At 46.5% G+C, this 23,257-nt stretch overlaps 1 protein-coding gene across 1 annotated transcript in view; it reads left to right on the forward strand.

The window, feature by feature from the left end:
• The window catches only part of SLC35F3 (solute carrier family 35 member F3), a 203,606-nt gene that overhangs the window by 174,574 nt on the left and 5,775 nt on the right, over positions 1 to 23,257 (forward strand). The window contains exon 4 of the mRNA XM_054398679.1: positions 17,420 to 17,639. Coding sequence (XP_054254654.1) covers positions 17,420 to 17,639 — 220 coding nt within the window. The remainder of the gene's footprint in view (positions 1 to 17,419; positions 17,640 to 23,257) is intronic.

The raw sequence follows: 23,257 nt of genomic DNA on the forward strand, positions 1-23,257 counted from the left end.
AGAGTGTGATCCTGGAAATAAGGATCACAAGGTCATTTTCCAAAATGTAAGAAGGAATAAGCATGTCACAGGAATAAAAGGTGGAAGACAAATGAACTCAGTAATTCCATATCTGACAAGTACTTGGCTCTTCTTGCTGCAGCTCAGCTTTTAGAACCATCATGCAGGAGGCAGGCTCACTGCACAGCCCTTACTCTTTCGCTGAGACAATCACAGTCCCACACTCTTGTAACTCCCTCTACTCATTAAATCCAGGAAGAAGCCATAAACTGCAGCTGTATGTCACAGGCTGTTTCATTTTAGCCAAAATTGAGTGCTATACAAAAGGAATGTTCTGCAGGCTTTGCTGATGTGAATTAGAAGGACTTGATTCTTATAGTCAGAAATATTCAAAGAACAGAAATTTCTTTTGTGACTTTAAATCAGGTTATAGTACACGAGGGTCTTTCCTGATATTGTTATATTTCAGAAGTCCTGTATCATAAACACACGTTCATCTGTGCTACAGTAAATTGCATGGATCTGAAAGAAGACTCCTTAGCAGGCTCTATTCCAGCTACTTCATTAAAGCCATTACCAGAGGCACATCAAAATGGAATAAACACAGGACCAGATAACGGTCAGAACACTTCCATCATGAAATGCACAACCTACTCTGATTAAGTGAAATCTGTGGTTAAAGCTGCCGTTTTCATTTGACAATTTTAAATGTCACATTCACTTTTCTGAGACAAATTCAGAGATCGTATAACCAAGGCACCTCAAGTTAACTGTCAGCAGTCAGTCTCTGCCACTTAAACATCAAAGGGCTCTTCTCACAAGTCTTCCAGGTGCTCTCACTAGATGGTGTATACCCTGGGTAATCCCGACATCTTATCTGCTACAGTAATTCCTGGAATGCAGTGGTACTGCTTCCTCTCCGGTGATGTAGTCTTAATGAATCCCAGCCACCCCACAGAGCAGCACCGTCACAGCACCTAGTAGGGATGGTTTCTTGTCATAGGAAGAAGTCCCAACTTTGGCAGACTAAGCATATGCAGTGTGCTCCCTTGGGCTGGCAAACTCCAAGCTGAGCTGAGCAGATGATCATGAGCTTATCACAGTGGTTCATATCATTCCATCAAAGACAATAGAGCTGTACTTTAATTAAATGGTAATTAATTCTTGCTTTTCCTGAACTCCAGACAGCTACATTTGTCTTACAGACTGAGTGAGGGTATGTGGATAATGCATCCAAGGTAGATGAAGCAGGAGACCAGGCAGAGAAAGACAAAATAGTGGCAGGTTGTCCCAGGGGATGGATTTCTCCATATATGCTGTGTCCCAGTGCCTTCCTTGCTGGCAGCTCTCAGAGACAAGAGCCTGCTGGACCCAAGCTGGTAATTCCTGTGTGGTCCAGGTCCATCCCTTCACAGGCAGTGAAGTGAGTGAATGCCTCACTGATGCAGAGCAGGCAGAGGGGAAGGCTTACACTGTTTTAGTATTCCAATAATTTTTATGCTGAAACACAAGTACAGCATTTGGACCAGCAGATGGGTTTTCTAAATCATTAACTCAGGAGTTCTGCATCATGTTCTGCAAAGTTCCTGTGTTATTGCAGATAAGAACTATTGCAGATAAGAATTTCTTCCCGGTTTTTAGTCTTTCACAAAGTAAATTGGTACTGTTGTTAATGACTGAGTTGAAACCCTAATTTGTGGATTCACAGCCCAAATCAGGATTGTGGATTAACTGCTGGCGAGGCACTAGCTCACTCCTCATCAGGGCAGTTTTCAAAATGCTTCTCTGAACAGAATTGTTTTCTTTACACCAAGATCACACAAAGCAGAGCCAAACGAAGCCATTTAGTAGGCAATAAAAATATAAAAGAAAAAGAACAAGTGCATTAAAAATGTCACTAAGAAGGAGGGCAGTATGTGCTGTAACAGCCTGATCCAAACCACACTGACATCCCCCCCCACACATGGGCAGTAAAGACAAGACCCTACTGTTCTGTTTTCTCCTACTTCTGTGTCATTGGACTCTAGCCAGAGACTTTTATGCTCTACCATCTATTGTCATGTAAGATTATTTATATTCCATATAAATAATTTAGCATTATTGAAGCACACAGATCAGGACTCTGAAGCATAGTACCCATGGAAGGCTTCAGGTATCTGGAGAAGGCTTTGGATTCAAAGCAAATTTCTTTCTGGCCTCTGAAGAACAGCTGTGTATTCAATCCAAACACATAAATAATAATGGCTAGCATCCCACTCAGAGAGGTGCTCACAGCTTCCAGCAGTTTTTAGTTGCAAGCACCATTTTGCTCCACCATCTCAACTTTCAGCCTGTTTTTCTAAATTTAGCAAATGTGAAACCTCCTTAAGTTTTATTTCTGTCAAATTTCTGAGTATCCCTCACCACTGTTCTCATTTCTGGTCTTTGCAGAGACTTCAAACAGACCTCATTTTCTTGTAGCCTCTAAGCAGTGTAATCAGTGCCCTAATCTCTGTTTACTTGTAGAATTAATCCATTTCTATTTGATCTCTTTCTCTCCCCTTGTATTTCTTCTGAATTCTTTTTAATATCATGCTTGCTTTATTTTATTCTGAATGAAGCAATGCCATTGGGTATTTATGTTCTGATTTTGTCTTTGAAAAGACCAGAGCAGGACATTGACAGCAGCTGGAAGAAAAGTCAACACCAAATGTGGCTGCTCTAAGAGCCAATAGTGGAGGCACAAGGGTGAAACTCCAGACTTTCAGTAGAATTCAGGGAGGTAATAAAGCTGCACCATTCTGAAACTGCAGTGAGTGTAAGGCTCGGTAGTCTTGCCAGCTGACACCTGTTTTAAAGACCTGATCCACACAGTTCAATATGCATAACAGGGTCACTGCAGCTCTTTGAGTCTGGAGTATTTGTTCACTAATTCTTCTGCTTCTGGACCTCAAGTTCATAGCAGGCAAGGCTCTGCTGGAGTTTGTCATTCGTGCATAGCTGGGGTCATCTATATCTGTTGCTGTCTAATGGACTGCTTCATAGATCTCCACTGCCAGTGACCAGATCCCAGGGAAGATGCGTATGAACAAATGGCTGCTCATGACAGATCTCTGGAGATACGTTTCCCCCCTGCTGTGCATACCCATTCCATAGGCAGTCCTTTCTCCCACACAAGTGATACAGCTCTCAAAGACAAAACAGGCTGTAGCTTCTTTGGAAACAAGCTGCTGGCTTCAGCAGAGGGGGAGAGGCAAGTTCCAGAATTCTGAAACATCAGGGAAGTTGCAAGGAGCTAATGGAAAGAGCTGGAAATTTTCTGAGCTGCAAGAGCAGAGACAAATGTTCCTAGAATTGCTCTGTGATAATTCACTTCCTTTCTGGAGGAAGGACCAACCATGAGACTCAGTAGTCCTCCTGGTTTCTTTGGAAGGAATAAAGGAGTAAAGTTCATGGCCTGCAGAATGATGGAGCATGAGCTTCAGCTTCATGTAAGAGGCATAGAAAGTGCTTGAAAGAATTATAAGGACTTAAACCGTTCAGGGTGCAAGAAGACTGAAGGACAAACGTGGTTTGCAGCCATCCTTTTGATCTGCCTCTGGTGCTCAGAAAGAAAATTAGGTTGATGCTCTGTTTTGAGAAGAGTCTTAAGAGAAAGTTTTTCTTTTACATAGGATCTTCATTTAATACTGCTTGTAATTTTAAAGACTCCTTTGTAACTCTGAAAAGTAGGGAGGACAGAATTCCCTAGAGACAAGGCTCCTGACCTGGCACTAGCACAATCTCTATAGCAGTCAGGTTTATGGTTTCTTTTAATATTTCCTTCTGTGAGTCCCATTTATGGTTAACTATAAACTATATTGTAAGGGTATGGAGGGTTGTTCCTCAAGTTCTTTCTTGGCAATGAATTGGGTCAGCAGTGCCTTTTATGCAGTTACATTAAAAGAGTTCTTAAGGGATGATATAAAGGGTCGTTATTAGACTTTCTTTTTCCATTTTGAATTTTTAAAAGAAATCTTATTCCAAATGGATGAAAGGAAAAATCCAAGTGCATGTTTAGATGGTAAATGAAAAGAAAAATTTCTTTCAACTACAATATGTCCCTTCCTATTCTTTTAAAATACTTTCTGCAGATTTAGATCACTTCCATTATTTTCCACTATAGATTTAATTAATATTAATTTTGAATTAAAAAGACAGGTTTTGCCAAAAATATTCACATGGAACAGTTTCAAAACCTCTTTCAGTGTTTTTGTAAGTTTTTTTAACTTGTTTCAGTCAACAAGCATTTGGTTTCACTGAAAAATTGAATGAATATAAACATTTACAACTTTTCAAACAACATTTGTAAAACACGTTCTTGAGGGTCCAAACCACATGAGTTCCCATGGCTCTTCACTGGAGCTATAACTACCTCACTGCACAAGCACAGTCTCTTGGAGTTTCAGCTACTATGTCTCCATTTCTCTGCTATCTTGTCAGTACTTTTTATTTTACCTGTACTGTTCAAGCAAGAAAGTGCTTATATTGGGAGACAAAAATTATGTATTTCTCCTGGAAAACAGGTAATTAATTTCCAAGCCTTTCTCAGTTATTGCATGCCACTTGAGAAATCTAAACATTCTAATAATGCAGAGAGAAGCCATTCAATTCATGTTACCTATCACTCCATTTTAACCATTTACACTAAAGTCTTGCACAAAATTAACACAGCCAGCAACAGCAACCCACCATAGAGTATTTTCTGAAGGACTAGCTGATTGGGAGAAAGGTCAAAACAAGAAAAGTTGTCTAGAAATATGAATCTCAGAAGTGCTGTACATCATATTTTATAACACCACACTTTTGGCACTAAACTCATCAGAGGTACCCCTTTTAGCAAGTTATGACTGCTGAGTTTCTCAATGTCTTAGAGGCTCCTCCTCAAAGATTTCCATGCTCTGAAAGGTGCTGTTAAATCAGGTTCTGGGATGAGGGTAGTTGCTGTCACAGTCTCTTGGGACCTCCTCACATCGTTTCCATGGGTCGTCCAGGATTCGCTCCCTTCCCTACTGTGCTGCAGGGTGTCGGGTTGGGACAGCAGTGTTGAAGGACAGAGAGTAAGGGAGTATGAGACAAAGAGTGCTCTGGGTTTGTGTTAGATGAACACCAGCAGTGCAGTTAAAAAGGCAAACAAACTTCAAACAGAAGAGAGTCACCTGTTCTTGATACAAGGTACTCTAAAAATGACCACAAATACAAGTATTTAGAAAAGTTTATTTCCTTTCTATATCCCAGTTTACTTCATGCATTCAAGGGCAGTTTTTGTGTCGTAAATGTCATCTTCTCTGTTATGTTAGCAAGCTCTCAGCTTTCTATTTTGTATAACTTTTTTTCTTTTTGTTGACTAACTGCCAAGTTGATGGTGTCTCTTTTGGAATCTTCTGACTTGGATACCTTCCTGTTCCCAGCTCTCCTGGTATCCTGTCGTGGTGCCTTCAATTATTATTTAAGCTATGAAGTTAATTTATTTCCCTAATTTTCTGTATTACAGCATGATGCTGCTATGGAGCGAGGATTTACAAACCCAATAGTTTATGCCTTGGCCTAAGGCTGGCATCACCAGTGAGAAAGGCCACAGCCTGGCAGGGTTTTGCCTAGCTGGAACCACATCTCCATGCAGAGTCTTTCTGACAATCCACAGGCACAAATCTCCAAAGTAAATATACAAGTGTGTGTATGCATGTCTGTGTGTATTCTAGATACATATTCCAACATGTGTGTGTGTGTGTGTGTGTGTGCGTGTGTTTCAGTAACAGCTATTTTAGAGTGTTTGCATGGTCGGTGTTATCACTAAGATGTTTCTGTCCTGCTTGTATTGCCTCCTGTCTTGTTCCTTCCCTGTCCCAGAACACAGAACACGACATCACTGTTCCCCCTGCTGTCAACTATGTGCATCTAATTCAGCAGAGCCAACCCCCCCCATTTCCAGAAGCCAGAACAGCAGCTGTTACAAAAGCATTTTATTCTTGCATACTTTTTTTGTCTGCCTATACCAATCACTATGAATATCCAGTTCACAAAAGACCAGCTGGCTGGCTTCTCCTAGAACTTTCATTTGACTATTCCAAAAAGGTAGCAAGTGGCTCAGGTCGCAGTTGAAGAGTACAAGTTGGATATAAATCACATCAGGCCAAACTTAAGATATCCACAAGGAATAGCTGCACAGTTCCAGACTCTGCAGGCCTCTCACACCCAGAACATCCACTGACGTCAATGGAAATTTTGGATGATGACGGAGAGCAGTGATGATGTTGACTCCGGCAGTGAAAGCCTTGAGAGCCTAATGTTTAGGTTTTCTCTGTCTGAGTTTGTATATGCTGTCCTTCACCACACAGCGAGTACCACACAAATGCTTCCTTCCAGTTACCTCAACACAGCCCTGGGAAATAACAGTGAGCCTGTACCCTCACACCCCACCACTGAGCCCAGACCTGGGACAGGCTGGCTGGGTGACTCAGCCATGGTCACACAAGGTCCCCATAGACCTCAAATTCAGACTCCCAGTTCCTTTTCCAATGCTTTCCCTGGGAGAAGTACCACATTTTCAGTAACTGAGGTGTTGTAAAATTGCCTGAGGTACCTCTCCAAACTGCAGGGAATTGTCTAATCCACTATAGTAACATTAAAAAAAAAATGGAGGGTCAGGGTGTTTTGTTTTGTTTTGTTCTGTTTTGTTTAAAAAAAAAAAATCAGTTAACTTGTATGAGAGTCTGGGCCACTCAGGACATAAGTTAGGCGTGACTTCAGTGCTAGCACATCTTGGCTACCCCAGATGCAGCCCCTGCTCCTCAGCACAGTGCCCAGCCACATTGGGTGAGGAAAGGAGCCCTGAAGCAACTCCTCTGACAGGTGGGGTACCCTTCCCAAAAGCTGGGGTGCAGACCCTGGGGCAATCCCAGGATGCTGCAGAGGCTGGGGTAATGCTGCATTGCACTACTCTCTGCCCAGGTTAAGGCTGTGCCCACAGAGACACGAGAATTTTTCTGCAGACCAGCAGTGCTGCTGGCACCTGGCAGCAGCAGCATAGAGCAGCTGTAGTGCTAAGACCTCTGGGGTGTTTTAATTTCAGCTGTACATGATTAAAGTGAGGAGCAAGAGCCTCCAAGGAAGTGCTCACTCTGGAGACCCAGCAGCCCAGGGCCAATTCATCAGCACTCAGTTGCTCTGAGCTGTTGGTCCCCTCTTTGTGAAGACAGCAGTCATTAGGTGTGTGTTATAAGCAGGTGTGGTCCTGCTGGAGTGAGGCTTTAAGGGCACCTTCTCACCAGCCAGTCTTCTGGGCTGAAAATACTTGCAGGCAGTAGAAACACTGCAGCTGCATCAGCACGCTTGTTGAATTGGACCTGCTTTGTCCTCATCACTGCTTGGTGAACCCTGAAGGAGGAAGCTCAGTCTTTAACCAGTAATGGTCACTTTCAAAATGGATGGCCAGCCACCCTCACAACACTAATTAAATTTAAAGAATCAATGTGATTCTTGCTTTGGGCAGTAAGGCAGTTTTAAGGGCAAAGTTAGGACTGGGCTTTTTTGAACTCTGGAGTAAATAGTCTGGCAATTTGTTGCTGCTTATTTTGTCAGTTTGGTCCATAATTCCCTAAGGATGATCATTAGCTTCAGTACAGCTCACTAGCTGCTCTTCACACTCTGCTTTGGCCTGGCTGCCCATGGCTTTACATGGTGCTGTCCGAGGTGATGGTCTTTTCTCTTTACTCCATTCAGGCATGATGTCAGGTCCTGATGTAACCTTACTTCCTCACCTCCCACTGTGAAATGGGTCAGTTGCCTCTCACTTCCCCTCCAGCCCTACCCCAAACACAGCAGGAACCATCTCTCTGCGTGTACTGTGGACATGCCAGTAATCCCCGGGCACCTGTGAAGCTTTCATTCCCCTCACAGCACCTTCTAGCTTCAGCCACTGCTGCTTTGGAGGGTAAATGTCTGGTCTGAGTGCACCCTGGCCACTGCTCTAGTGGGCTCTAAGACTTAAGACTGATCCTGCACACTACACCAGACCAAGTCAAGGGTTGCATTTCCTTATGGGCTCAGTAACCAGCTGCTCCACAGAGCAGTCTTTGAGCATAGCTAAAAATTTACCTCTATGTCCAAGTGTGATGTCTGTCTGGTCTGTGGGTGTTTGGAGCTTGCATATAGCAACTGTATGACATGTCACTGATATAAATACTTAGAGGAGTATAAAGCAGTGCAGGCTCTGGGTGTCTCTAAGGTGTAAAGGCAGAAAATGTTGAATAATGCACCATCTGATAACTTCACTTTCCATAATGTCACATCCCCTCTGGCCTGATGGATGACCCACAGGTGCCAGTCTGCCACATGCAGCAAGCTGGAGGGGAACTTTGGAGAGACCATCTGTCACTGTGATAACACACACTGGGGTTTGCTCAGCTCACCCTGGTGCTCATGAACAGATGTGACTCCGTGAGGAATCTGTCGCAATGTCTGCTCACACTGCTACAGCCAGGGCTCTGCTTCTGCGCAGTGATGCTGCTGCTTGACTTTACTCTCTCCTTATGTCCCATCAGGGTGACTCCCAGAAAATTTAGAAGCAAAATTCTGCAGTAAGTTTAAGAGAAAAATTAAATGAAATATTTATCCTAATGCAGTCCACTTCCTGCAGCCTTTGCTGCAGTCATGTATTTAAAGGCTGTATAGTGTATCCTAGAGCTATTGCTCTTCACTTTAAATGTGCCTCAGGGGCAGCGAATTGTGAGATGGAGGACAACCCACAGGGGAAGCTGCAGACTTTTCCCTGTGCTTCTGCAGCCCAAGGCTCCCACCCTGGTGTTTTGCTAAGGCAGTATACAGTATGTGAATCTTCCCCATGGTTTACTCCTGTTCTTTTAAACTCTTTTTTTTTCCTTCCTTTTTTTTTTTTTAATGTTAGTTTAAACAGTTCCTCATTAAGGCTTCTGATTGTGTGCAAAAACTTCTTCTGGAAATGTGTATTCAGGTGGTTTGTAAGATTTGTATTATTTGCCTCTTTTGGAGCCATTGTGGTGTATTATGTAAATCCATAGCTAAGCATTTCCTGGGACCATTTATTGTCCAAATGATTTGTTTGGCATGTGAACAGTGCTGAGCAAAACCAATTGCTTCTGTTTCTCTGTTCAGATACGAAAGATCAGCCTGGAGATTTTTTGTTTCATTTAAGATAAGATAATTTTCTAATTTCAGTTCTTATCAGAGTGCACTTTCTGCAAATGAACTGGAAACTCCCAGAACAGAGAAAAGTTTAAAGGTGGAACACTAACGCCAAATTTCATGTAGACAAGTACCAGTAAACTTCAGACACAGACATTTAAAAGTGGCAGCTGGACACTGGACTATGTAATTTCTTGCATTTCATAACATGTTCACAGAAAAAAGTGTGCCTGGGACAATGGGCATTAACAAGCTATTAGACTATTTTTGATAATGTCCATTTCTGAGAAACTGCTTAATCCCTTAAACAGTTATTTTTCAGTTCATGCAATCAGCTAGGTTTGGTGACAAGCCCCAGATGTACCTGTTGTTTTAAATTTCTGCCTACTGACTCTGCACAGATTCACCCCCAGAGCTGAGGAAGGCAGGTACCTGACACCAGGCACTTCTCAATCCTATCATAGTTTCAAGGCCTGGCATTCCCCATCCAGGTCGTTGCTTCTTTTCGCCCTTGTAAGCTTGGGAATGGGCTGCGGGTTGCAGTTTGACTCTGTTCCCTCCCACAAGGAAAGGTCTATATGGGGTTCTCTAGGCACACAGGCAGTGGGTGTGATTTTCATGCTTCCCCCCAACTCAAGCCTCCAGAGTCCCTCCCTGGGTTGCTGCCAGCCTGGAAGGTCAGAAAAGGCACACATCTCCTTGCAGGCACCATGAGCTGCAGCTCACAGGTCTTAGCTTGGGTGGGATGAGCTGTTGGGCCCAGGTCATGGCAGGACCTGCCACTCTGCAGTCCCACTGAAGGAAGCCCCCAATTACTTGGAGATGGCAGTGGGTAGTGCTGCCCCACCTCCCACCTCTCTCCTCCATGGTTCAGTGTCCTTGGGTCCTGTGTTACCCCAGGCAGCAGAGTCCTGAGACGTGTCACTATCACTTGAGTTTACATGAATCTGGGAAGAAAGATTCTGAGTTATACATTGTGGTGGAGCATCATGTCCTACCACTGAACTGCACCAGAGGAAGGGAATGCAAAAGCCATTTTCACTTCTGGGGGAAAGCCTCACTGGCAATGTTGTCTCCTTACAGGCAGTACAATGCCGTGGGGCCATATCCAGCCCTGAACCTCCCATGCAAGCAGCACCCACATTCCATGACAGCTCCTCTCCTCCATCTTCCCACAACTGGGCTTGGGGCTAGAATATAGCCCCAAGCTTTTCAGCTGGAGACTTCCCTGCAGCATGGGTCCCAGGCATGTGGAGGAACAGCACAGGAGGAGGGATCCCTACTCAGGCACACTGGGAAGGGGTGAAACCCTTTCTTTGGCATCTGTGAGTGGACTAAGATAAGGCTCATTGTTGGGCTGGGAACAGCATGCCAGCATGGCATAGCACTTCTTGGTCCATGAGTGACCTGCTGCTTGAATTTCCTACCATGTAACATTTGTAGACATGCTTTCAAATTGACCTGTCCCTGAAGACATGAGCAATGAATTAAAAACACAAAACAAAACAAAACAAACCCCAACACCTTTCTCCTGTGAAATCAGCTGCAAAAATGCTGCTTTTATGATATGCTGCATTTGCTACCTTGTCCTTTCTAATAATAGGATCCTCCAAGCTTGTGATTTTCTGACAGTAGCCAAGCATTTCTTTAGGTCTTCTCAGGCACAGATCTGGTAAAGGAAAAAATACCTGATCTTGATGAATCACTCACTAACCAGCTTAATGGTGCCCCATTGCCAGCCATAATTACAGCCAGTATTAATTAAACAGCTACTTGAAATATGACAGGCATTTTCCATGATAACAAAAGCACCCCTTGCCTCCAGTCCCACAAAGTAGTGCCATCGCTGGGGCTGATGTTACCTGCCAGGCTGCAGGGCTCCTGATGGGCAGGCTGTTATGAGAGCTGAAAGGCCCAGACAGCCCTAGTTCAGTCCCCAGCACAGACAGACCAGACTGGATAAGTACAGGGCATCTCTGAGGAGTGCATGGCTACTGCCCTGGCACTGTCCTCTGACCAGTGGTGACAGATTCACCATCCCTGAAGGTGTTCAAGAAGCATGTAGATGTGGTACTTCAGGATATAGTTTAGTCGTCGTGGTAGTTGGGTTACAATTGAACTCGATCTTAAAGATCTTTTCCAACCTTTATGATTCCTTGATTCTATGCCTCAGCAGGCAGCACAGGCAGTGAGACTTACAAGGGCACCAGCACACCCAGGGCAGGTCTTGGACCTCTGCCCTATGGAAGCCAAGGAAGAGATTGTGCCCTCCCAGCACTGGGAAGCAGTTTTCCTGAGCTGCTGCAGAGACACAGCAGGAAAGTTGGAGGCAGAGATATATGGGTTTTGTTGTAGGAGCCTCAAACCAGCAGGAAAACAAAAGCCACAGCAGGAATCCTGGGCACCTCTTTTCAAAGTGCTGAGGCTAGCAGATATATTTGCAGCATTGCATGATCTGGGACACACCACAGGAGCCTCTGTGCAACTGTTCTGCTGGCATGTGAACCTGTGGTGAGTCAGGGAAAAGGCACTCAGGGGCTGTCTTGGTAAGTAACAGGAGTTGGCCCTGAAATAAACATGCAGGGAAAGCAAATCCCCAGCTTCCTGAAGGTGCAACCAGCCCTACAAGCAGACCCCGTGGTGCCTCTTTCATGCACCCAGCACCTCTCTGTGCACTAGCTTGCACGTCTGTAAAATGGGTTTCATGAACTCACCCTTCACTTGCACTGGCCACTTGAGAGGTTGATTTTGCGATGACTGCCTTTCAGGTCAGCACTGGCTCAAGGGAGAGGGAAGAGGAGCTGGAGGCATGATCCTGTCTTCTGGGAAACATGTCATGTACATTTCTGGAGACCATTTTTGGGGAATATTTTGGCTTAACTTGCATCTTTTATCTGTGCAGCAGCCATCTACCTACCTCCACTTCTGAGCATAATGCATGATGTCTGCTGTGGCCCTTAATTGGCCAAACTATAAAACAAAGACCTAGGATTTTTATTTTTTTTTTCACTGGGAGAAATGAAGCTTGGTTTGTTTCCTTCCATCCTGTTAACAGTCAGGACACTTCATCTGTCTTCTTTGGTTTTGCTTACAGCAACTGGCCTGTGAGTGCCCCTAGGACACATGGCATGGCATTTTAGTTCATGTCTTTTTTCACACATTGAATGGAAAATGTCTGACTGTTAACAGCACATCTGCCCATTATTTATCCATGCAGGCCTAATCTGTGCAGGGATTAGCAAAACATGCTTTGCCTGCCAATCTCTAATCAAAAGGGCAGATTCACTGGCATGGAAGTGGCTTTGCTGTGCTCCAGGGAGGCAATGCTCGCTCTACTGAAAATCAGGAGCAATTTATCCAAATTTAATTTTCAGGTACATACCTTGCAAGGTCAAAGTAAGAATTGCAGTCTACAAAGGAAAAATATCAACTGCAAAAGCAGATCCAAACCTGCTGTGAAGGAGAAGGCTCTAATATGAACACCAAGACAATGAGAATATTGTAATAAAATTTAACAGTCTGGAAAGGAGAAATAACCAGCTTGTGCAAATTATTCTCTTAGGACATATATTCCTTCCAGATATTTTCTACTTTGCTTCATCTTTCCTAAAGGTGCAATAGCTGCTTCAGTGGCTTACTAACCTTTCTGGTGTAGATTTGTTCTGCAGTATCGAGACCAAACCTCTGCCCTAAGGGAACATTTTGTGCTTTTTATGGTTCTTGTCTACTTTTCCTCTTCATAAGTGGGACCTTTTTGCAAAATGGGGGCAAAAAATATTCTTTCTAGTCTTGGCAGAATTTTATACATTTATCTGCATGAAGTTCAAAGCAGTGGAAAAACATCCCAACTATCTAGCACTGGTTAAAGATAAAATGGGCAATGGAAGGTGGATAGTGCTCAACATATAATTCTGAGCTTAGTGAGAGAAAAATGGTGCTTTACTGTCATATTTTACTTTTAAGTTTTATTTGACTGCAACACCTGCTTTCAATGTGATTAATTCTTACTTAGCATGCAATTTTGGCACTGAAGACTTCTGATTTACTTTGCTGGAGATGCTTGGTTCCAGGGACAGAGGTATTTTGCTGGCATTGTTGTGTTAAAGACCTCTGGGGAGGAGGTAATTTGCTGTTTGCTGGGTTAATAAAGATACACATTAAAAAGATCATGAGAATAAACAAGAACTAGTACATGGAAGATCAAGAAATGGCAAACAATTTCAAGTGAAAATACAGACAGTAACATCTTCGTGTAACAGAAATTGGGACACCCAGGGTCAGAGGGCCCCTGTATCCTGCCCCGATCAGACCTGAGGCAGTGACCCAGGCAAGAGGCATCACACTCACAGGCTCTTGTCCTGCTGGGGGACTTCAACCACCCCAACATCTACTCAAAAAGTACAGCAAGCAGTAGGCAATCCAGGAGGCTTCTGAAGAGCCTCGATGATAACTTCCTGAGACAGGAAAGAGACAACCCTACCCAAAGGAATGTGGGATGTGTTATTGCACCTGATGGTCACAAATGCAAGTGAACTTATCAGGGATGCCAAAGTTGAAGGCAGCCTGGGCTGCAGTGATCATAATCTAGTGCAGTTCACTGTCCTAAAGGGCACAAGGCATCTGAGAAGCATAGTCAGTACTCTAAATTTTAGGAAAGCAAAATTTCAGCTCTTCAAGGAGTTAGTAAATAGGACCCTGTGGGAAACGGTCCTCAGGAACAAGGGAGTGGAACAGAGCTGGCAGATCTTTAAGGATGCTTTCTATAGAGCACAAGAGATCTCAATCCCTGCATGCAGGAAAACTAGCAAGGAAGAGAAGAGACCAGCATGGCTGAGCCATGACCTGCTGGTCAAACTAAAAGGCAAAATGGAGCTGTAGAGGCAGTGGAAGCAGGGACCTGGACATATTCAAAGTGAGGCTCAATAAGGCTATGGGCGACCTGATGTAGTTGAGGATGTCCCTGCTTACTGCAGAGAGGGGTTGGACCAGATGACCTTTAGATGTCCCTTCCAACCCAGTCCATTCTATTATTCTGTGATTCTATGATTCTACCACTCTGCTCTGGTAAGACTGCACCCGGAGTACTGGAGTACTGGAGCTCTGGTGCCATCGACACAGGAAGGACATGGACCTGATGGAATGGATCTAGAGGAGGGCCATGAAAATGATCAGGGGGCTGGAGTGTCTCTTCTACGAGGACAGGCTGAGGGAGCTGAGGTTGTTCAGCCTGGAGAAGAGGAGGCTCTGGGGACACCTAGTTGCCAGCTTCTGGTATGTGAAGGGGACCTACAGGAAGGCTGGAGTGGGACTGTTTATGAAGGCCTGCAGTGACAGGACAAAGGTCAATGGTTTACAATTAGGGAAGAGCAGATTTAGATTGGATGTTAGGGAAAAAGGTCTTTACAATGAGGGTGGCTGAGCACTGGAACAGGTTGCCCGTAAAGGTGGTTGAGGCCCCATCGCTGGAGATATTCAAGGTGAAGCTTGACAGGGCTCTGGGCAACCTGATCTAGTTGAGGATGTCCCTGCTGACTGCAGAGGGGGTTGGACTAGATGACCTTTGGAGGTCCCTTCCAACCCAGACCGTTCTATGATTCCTCTGGAAATGTGAGCCAGCCTACAGGGCCACATCCTATACATGGGGAACAGATTTTTGGCAGGAGGAACTTGTTTCCCCAAAACGAATCCCAATATAAATTCCATTTTAGTCCTTCCATTGGACTACGGCCTTCCTGTCTCTCCCAAACTAACCATATTTAATGTAATTTAATTTAAACTGTCTTGTATTTTTTATCTTCAGAGCATTACACTACCTGCCTGTGACACCCTAGCAGTCAAACCCTCCCTGGTGCCTTGGGAAGCAGATTCTAGTGAAGCTGAGACTGGGTTTTTCAAAGTCTCTCTGCCCCCCCATGCCGTCTCTGCATCCCCTGTAGCAAGTGGCTGGTACAGGACAGTGCTTCACAGGGATGAAGGCCAGATGAGAAGTGGGTATAGTGTTGTGGAAGCAGGGAGTGGAATCAGGGCATGCATCTGTTGGAGCTGCATTTGTCTTTGAATGGCCCTGGTGGCACAGGCAGGTAGAAAGTCAGGCTGTGGTTGCTGGTGCAGATGGCTAGCTCATTTACTGACACAGAGGTTTGGCAGATAGGCTGCTGGAAGAAAGTAATTTCATAGAGGACAAGGGATACTGATGCGCTGGCCCTGACAATGAGTGGTAAGAACCAGCGCTTCAGATTAAAGTGTTTGTGCCAAAGGAGCCAAAGCCCAGGGTCATCACATCCAGAGATGGGCAAGGTCTGCACAAGAGATGAGGAAGTCCTCTTAGAAGCTGTGCTAAGGCACAGTGAGGACAGTGAGGTGGCTGAAAACAGCCAGCATGGCTTTACCAAGAGCGAGTCCTGCCTGACCAACCTAGTGACTTTCTATGGTGGAGTAACTACATCAGTGGACAAGAGAAAAGCTGTGTGTGTCATCTGTCAGGACTTCTGTAAAGCCTTTGACATGGTTCCTTACAACATCCTTCTCTCTAAATTGAGAGAGATGGATTTGATGGATGGATTGTTCTGTGGATAACGAATGAGTTGAATGGCCATAACCAGAAAGTAGTGGTCAATAGCTCTATGTCCAGATGGAAATCAGTGATGAGTGGTGTCTCTCAGGGATCTGTCCTGGGGCCAGGGTTGTTTAATATCTTCATCAGTGACATAGTGGGATCAAGTGCACCCTCAGCAGGTTTGCAGATGGCACCAAGCTGAGTGGTGCAGCTGACAGACCAGAGGGACTGGATGTCATCCAGAGGGACCTAGACAAGCTTGAGAAGTGTGTCTGTGTGAACCTCTTGAGGTTCAACAAGGCCAAGTGCAAGGTCCTACACCTCAGTCAGGACAATCCCCATTATCGATACAGGCTGGGGGATGATGGGATTGAGAGCAGCCCTGCAGAGAAGGACTTGGAGTTACTAGTGGATGACATGAGAAAACAATGTGCACTCACAGCCCAGAAGGCAATTCATATCCTAGACTTCATCAAAAGAAGCACAACCAGCATGTTGAGGGAGATGATTCTGATGCTCTACTGTGCTCTGGTGAGACCTCACCTGGAGTATTGTGTCCAGCTCTGGAGCCACAAGTAGGGCAAGGAGAAAGTCCAGAGGAGGGCTACAAAAATGATTTAAGGGCTGGAACACCTCTCCTACTAGGACAGGCTGAGACAGTTGGGGTTGTTCAGTCTGGAGAAGAGGAAGAGAAGGCTGGGAGTGGACCTTATTGCAGGCTGCACCCTTGACCTCACAGACCACTATGTTTCTTCGTTGCATTATTGAAGTTCTGTTCAGACACCTCAACCAGCAGCTCCCAGCAGAAGCAGGCTGCATGCAGGCTTCCCTTGCAGCACCTCCACAGAGGTGACCACTGTATCCCCATCCCAGCCTTTGCCTGCTGCCTCCCCAGAGTCCTGCCAGCAGGGCCAGACTGCACCCATCACCTTCTATGCATTTTGTCCTGCTAAGCCCTTCTGGGAGGCAAATGAACTGCCAGCATTTCCTTTTCCTGTCCCAGAACTGTACCTGCTCTGGCAGCCTCCCACTTGGGAATTCACAGCATTCACAGCCTTCACTCTACATGGAAGCTTCTAACTCCACACTGTTGCTCCAACTGACCCAGCATGTCCCTGGATGCCACCATGCCATGTGTCTGTGCATGTCTTCACCCCTGGAGTGAGCAGCTGCACTGCCAGCCACCTCCTCCTGCTCCTGCCCCTACTGCTTCCTGTGGGCTTGGGTGAAGAAGCCCCAGACTGGGCTCCAGCAAGCTTCATTCCAGGCCCTGCATAGCAGATTGCAGATGGGCAGTGGGGTCCTGTGGCTGCCATGAGGGGCAAGGGGCTTTGCTGCCATCCTTGGTCCCTCAGCCTCTCAGTGCCCACTGGGGTGAAAGGAGGAGGATGATCTCACATTTTTTCAAGATGTCCACTGTGAAGATGCTCCTGGCTTCACTGCTCCCCTTGCTCTTTCATTGCTGCCCTGCATCTTTGCAGCCCCTGCATGTTTATACTCTTTGCAGGTGATGGCCATCGCAGCAGATGATGAAACTTGGTTTTCTTCTCCTTTTCTCTAAGATGTGTGCCCCTCTTTCCCCAAAGGAAGAGAAGAGGAGCAAAGAAAGGAAAGAAACCTGTGTATTTACTGCAGACAGTGACTGGCTTGTATAATAATGCTGCCTTTCTCTCCTTGTTTCAGGGAGTGCTGCCGATTTTTTGGAGACAATGGCTTGACTTTGAAGGTGTTTTTTACCAAGGCAGCACCCTTTGGTGTTCTTTGGACACTCACAAACTACCTTTACTTACATGCAATAAAGAAAATAAACACTACGGATGTCTCCGTGTTGTTCTGCTGCAACAAAGCTTTTGTGTTCTTGCTTTCATGGATCGTTCTGAGGGACAGGTTCATGGGAGTGAGGGTAAGTGACTCATCTCTGTCTCCCTTCTCCCCCTCACCCTTCTGCCTTTCCTTTTCCCCTTCCCTCCCGTTGGCTGAGCACCCCACACAGACAGCTGAGCAGGTGCAGAAATCCTTGTGGAGCAGGGACAGTGATCCTTGTGATATCAGACCTCCTAGCCCTTTCTGAGTGCACATTCCTGCAAGTGTCTCTGGTCCCAGTCTGTAATGGGGCCCTTGGCTTTCATACCTATGACAGCAGGCTTGCATGGTGGCTTACTTATCCTTTGTACCCATGTCAGGAGAGGAGAGGAGAGGAGAGGAGAGAGGAGAGGAGAGGAGAGGAGAGGAAGGAGAGGAGAGGAGAGGAGAGGGGAGGAGGAGAGGGAGAGGAGAGGAGAGGAGAGGAGAGGAAGGAGAGGAGAGGAGAGGAGAGGAGAGAGAGGAGAGGAGAGGAGAGGAGAGGAGAGGAGAGGAGAGGGGGAGGAGAGGGAGAGGAGAGAGAGGAAGGAAGAGAGGAGGGAGAGGAGAGAGAGGAAGGAGAGGAGAGGAAGAGGAGAGGAGAGGAGAGGAGAGAGGAGGAGAGGAGAAGGAGAGAGGGAGGAGAGGGAGAGGAGAAGGAGAGGAGAGGAAGAGGAGAGAAGGAGAGGAGAGGAGAGGAGAGGAGAGGAGAGGAGGAGGAGAGGAGAGGGAGAGGAGAGGAGGAGAGTGAGGAGAGGATCGGAGTGGGAGGCACTTCCCTGTTGCGCTTGGATTGGCTACTGCAGGTAGTGTCATGTACTGTGCAGCTACAAGCACCAGGGAAGGCAGTGGGGCAGCACTCCTACTTGCCCAAGGCTGCTCTCCCAATGGCATTCCAAATGTTTGCTTGTGCCCTTAGTCCTACACCCTGCATAAATACTTAATGCTGCAGCAGCAACAGAGCTGTGTGTGGAAGGTTTATTGGAAACCCCAATGGCTCCCTGCTGACCCTGCTGCCATTCTGGCAGCCATCAGCACACAGTGTCCTCTGGCAGCTGAACCAGTTGGATGGGTGCCTGGCATCCGCTCCAGTGACCTGCAACCCTGGAGTTAAGGGGGCTATGCCAAGGCTGTGAGCAACTGCAAGGAGAAAGCACCAGTGGGTCTCCTCTGACTCATTGCACCAGCAGTCACTTACTAATATTAACAGCAATAATAGTAATAATACCTGTTTTCCACTCACTATTTGAGGAGCTCTCTACTGACCCACTCAGGCAGTGCTTTCAGTGCTCAGAAGGGGTTGTTAGCCCTTGCTTCCCAGAGCAAAAAATTAACCAAGAGTTAATTTTTTGGGGAGTGCTCCTCTCCAGCAGGAGACCTTGGCCAGCCTTGTGGCAGTGGCAGGCCGGAGGCTGCTCTGGGAATCATTGTAGAATGTACCTGCCAAAAGCCTGCCCTACCTACCTGGTGTCTGCATCTGGCCACCCTCCCTGCCCAGGTAACCTTACCTGAACACAGATTAACTGGGGGTTTTGAGTAGAGAAGAAGGAATATCCTGAAATGATCCTGGAAGCAGGGAAATGTTGCTGTTATCCTAGAAGGATTTGCCGGCCATTTTGATAAAAGTGGAGAAGAAAATAATAAAATGCACATTTTTGTGGTCTTCAGCTGCCTTGTGGCACTGTCATAGTGGTGGGGATGCCAGGAGAGGATGTATGTAGAGGGTGTGGGGGAGAGCTTCCTGAGAAGCCACCTCCATGCCCAAGGAGAAGCATGGCCATATCCCACCCTGGTGACAGGCCAGCAAGGGGCCTGGGCACAGAGGGAAGGAGCTTGCAGGAAGACTGAGCTATATGCTACTGGGTGGATGTGACATCCTGACAAGTGGTAAAACATGAGTGAGTAGGTGCTTGTCCCCAGGGACTGTCAGAGCATGGGGCAGCACAGCAGTCCTGCTGCCCAGCTTCACGTGGCACAGTGGGAGTGCAGAAGGACGTAGCGTGAAGAGCTTTGGTGAGATGCATTTTCTTCCCTCTTTCCTCCATTTTCTGTACAGTTCATGTGAAAATCAACTGGCAGTGAGGGTGGTACTACCTGGCATGCTGGGGGTAGCCTTTGGATAAACCGCAAAACAAACCCCTCTTCTTGGGAATGGCAAACAGAAGCAGGGACAGCTGCTGGGGTTTCTCTGGGAGCAACCTAGGGACTGCAAACCAGCACACAGCACAGACCCAAAGCTCAGGGCCATGCTATGTGAGAGCTGCTGAGCCTTTTAGAAGCACCCTTTGAGATGGTATTTGGCAGATGAGGCTGAAATGGGGACGGTGCCTTGCTCTGCAATGAGCAGAAGCTCTCCCATGCTCCCTCTCTATCCCCATGGCAGTGCAGCAGGATGCATAGTGCCACAGCAAAGCTCTTCCTGTCTGTTTTGGATATCCCTGTTAACATCCACTGGAGCAGAGGCTAGGTGAGAAAGGCAGCAGCTCAGGGGAGTTTAAACACATACAAGTATCCTACTTGACCCTCAGAAGTGCAACTTCTAGCTATACAAGCAATTAAATCCCAATTTGGCTGGAATTTAAATGTAAGAGCAAGCTACAAAATCCCATCCTCCCCACTCAGGCACCTGTAAGTGCCTACATCTCCTGTAATGAAGTTGCACTTCTCTCCTTTCACCCTGCCCAGGGCACAGTATGTCCAACTGAGCTGTGAGCTGTCATATTGCTTTCAGAGAAGACACACATGAAATGAAGCTGTGAGTGCCTGAAGCCTTGCCTCTGCAAGTAACCTCAGGCTGGCAGTGGTGCAAGCAGCCTGTCAGGGCTGCTAATGATGTGCTTGTTAGGCAGGCTGGAGTGCTTCCCGAGAAACCCTGCATGACACACCTGGCGTGTCGACAGGTGAGGCCAAGGCTCATCTGACACTCATGACATGCATGATAGAAGGCTGTTTGCAGCCTGCATTTATTTGCTTTGACCTTGGACTTTGCTGTTCCCTCTGTGCATCAGTAAATAAAGCTCAGGATCCAAGAAAGCCATTGCTTGCAAGTACCTCCTGTGCACCTGATGGAGGGACAAGCACATCTGCCAGCTGGATTTGGAAATAAATACGCAATTGAATCCCAAATTGTAGTCTTCCTTTTCAATTAAGCAAAGTCCCAGCCTCCCAGAAGGTGCTCTGATGTTGAAAGCAAAACTGGATGTTTTTTATTCTGCAGTTCATTAATGCACCCTCCAAGTTTCCACTGCAGCAGGGTTGCAGCTGCCAGGAGGAGCTGAGGCAGACTCCCTTCACCAATAAGCATGGAGATACTCACCTCACCACTTAAAACACCCAGGTGCATGGCTGTGGTCTCCATCGGGCTCTTCAGTGATGGCTGGAGAAGCCCCACGCATTTCAGACAGGAGATGCCACTCCTGGAGCAGATGCTACAGGAGATGCATCTTCCACTCTTTGTCACATGGTCTGCAGCACAGGTGATGTTGATGGAATTGCCATCTTTCAAACAAGCCTGAGCCATGTATCTTGTGGGTCTAGAAAGGGCCATACTGAGTCAGACCAAAGGTGCATCTGCCCAGAAGCCTGGCTACCTGTAGTGGACATCTAGAAAAACATGTTTAAAGAGGAAAAGCCTATAATGAAATTTCTTCATGAGACTTTCCAGCCTCCAGCAATTTGAGGCTCAAGGACTTCCTGAGGTGGAAGCAATGTTCCTACAGTTAATAGTCCTTTTTCTTTCATGAGTTTATCCTTTTAAACTTTTCATATCCAAAACGTGCAGCAGGAAAGTTTTCTTTGGTTGAATTATATATTGGGTACAGAAAGCTCTGGTTTTCATTGTTCTGCACCTGTGCCATGCTAGTGTCATTCAAAGACCTTTTTTTTCATGCCTCTGAAGCCACACAGAGTTTCTGAATTTTTATTTGCCAAGCACCAGCACACTAATGTGAAGGAACTGCTGAGGGATGCTGAGCTCCTTCAGTTCAGCTCCTTCATGCCTATCTGAAACAGCCCCACATTGCTGTAGATCCATGCACTAGGGGGGTTTCTCTCCTTGCCTTAGAAAGAAACTTGTCTAAGACCCAGTTACACCACTGCCAAGCTTTGCTTTAGAAATGACATCCCACAGCTATGCATGGAGAGATCTGATGCCAAGAGGGCTGTGAGCCAAGATGCTGTATCTGCACCTCACCAAATGTGCAGTGTGCACATCCAGCCTTTACAGCTTGCACCAGGCTCCCTCTGATCAGCTCATAAATCACCTTCTTCAGAGCCTCCTGCCTCTCATCTAGGCTTTGCAAGGGGCTGAGCAGCTGGGGGAAACCCTACCCCTCCACAGCCTGTCAAAGCTGTGCTCATGCATTATCTTGAACTGCAGTACTGCAGAGACTCAAGTCCCTTCTTGTAGAGATGCTGTTAGCTGTATTTTCCATGCAATGTCAGCTTCTGCTGATATGGGCTCTTTTCTATCCTTACACTACCCTGCCATTCTACAGCAACAGCTCTGGAGAACTCAACCCCCTCCTGTTTGCAAAAATGGGGCATTCTTCTGTTAGGCAAGATTGGAGGTGTTGATGTCAGCATGCAGGAGAGATCTAATGGGTGAGTGTGTGTGGAAGCTTTGTAGGTGCCCCCTGGCACTGGAACCAGCCCCAGCTCAGCCCAGGAAAGAGACTACTGATGCTGCTGGGATGGGGACCTGCATCTGCTAAAGGGATCCCTCCATTGCAGATTGTGCATTATGCAGCAGCAGAGCTTTTCTGCTGCATCTTCTCAACAGTCCCAGCATCTCTGGTGAGCAGGAAAGGTGAGAGGAAGCCATTTCTCATGGACGTGTAGGCAGCTGCTGCCTGTGGATGGAGCTTAAAACACTGACCTGGTCCCAGGAGTGGGGACAGCTGGCTGGCACTGACCCAGCTATGGGTCAAAATAAAGACATTTATCCCAATAATCTTAGAAGCATCATCACGATTGTGCAGCCAAAGGGGATGTGGGCTAAGAAGGAAATCACTCATACAACTGCAGAGCTAGGAAGCACACAGCATCCAGAAAGCCCTTTTCCCCCCAGAATTACCACCTGGGAAGGCTTGAGACATCTGGCAAGATGGTCCCAGAGAAGCCAGGGGCCATCCTGACCCTGCTGAATCAGGGGCAGCCTGTCCCCTGCCTTCAGGAAGGCTACTTCCCTTTGGACGACCACCCTCAGGTGTTGCTGTGGGCCTGAATGGCTGAGTAAAACTTCCTACACTCATCTGAACTGCAAAGTAGTTGCATGAGTTTTACTCCACTGTTTATTTTAAAACCCTTTTTCCTCAAAAATATCCACAGGACTCAAAGCCTTTCCTGCAGGTGCCAGGGAACTACTGCTTGTGTATTACTGTCATGTACAGGGCTGCAGGGATGCACTGCTGGGGAGGCTCTGTGTCAGATGAAATCCCCACTTCAGCTCAGTGCAAGACACTGGGCCCTGTGGTCTGGGCTGCTGCACGCCCCTGCTGAGGCATCTGCTCCTTCACAGCTCTGCCTGCAGCTTCTTTGCAGCCAGGGAAACACAAGGCAGGGCATCATCAACTCCACAGGTGTCAGCCTGGGCTTGCTGCTAGTTTTCTGTGTAAGCAAATGATGCAGAAGGTTTCTCCATGCTGGGAGTTGTCCAGTAATACTTTCTTTCTTTCTTTC

Source organism: Indicator indicator, chromosome 2, assembly GCF_027791375.1.
Source record: "Indicator indicator isolate 239-I01 chromosome 2, UM_Iind_1.1, whole genome shotgun sequence".
Classification (NCBI taxonomy): Eukaryota; Metazoa; Chordata; class Aves; order Piciformes; family Indicatoridae; genus Indicator; species Indicator indicator.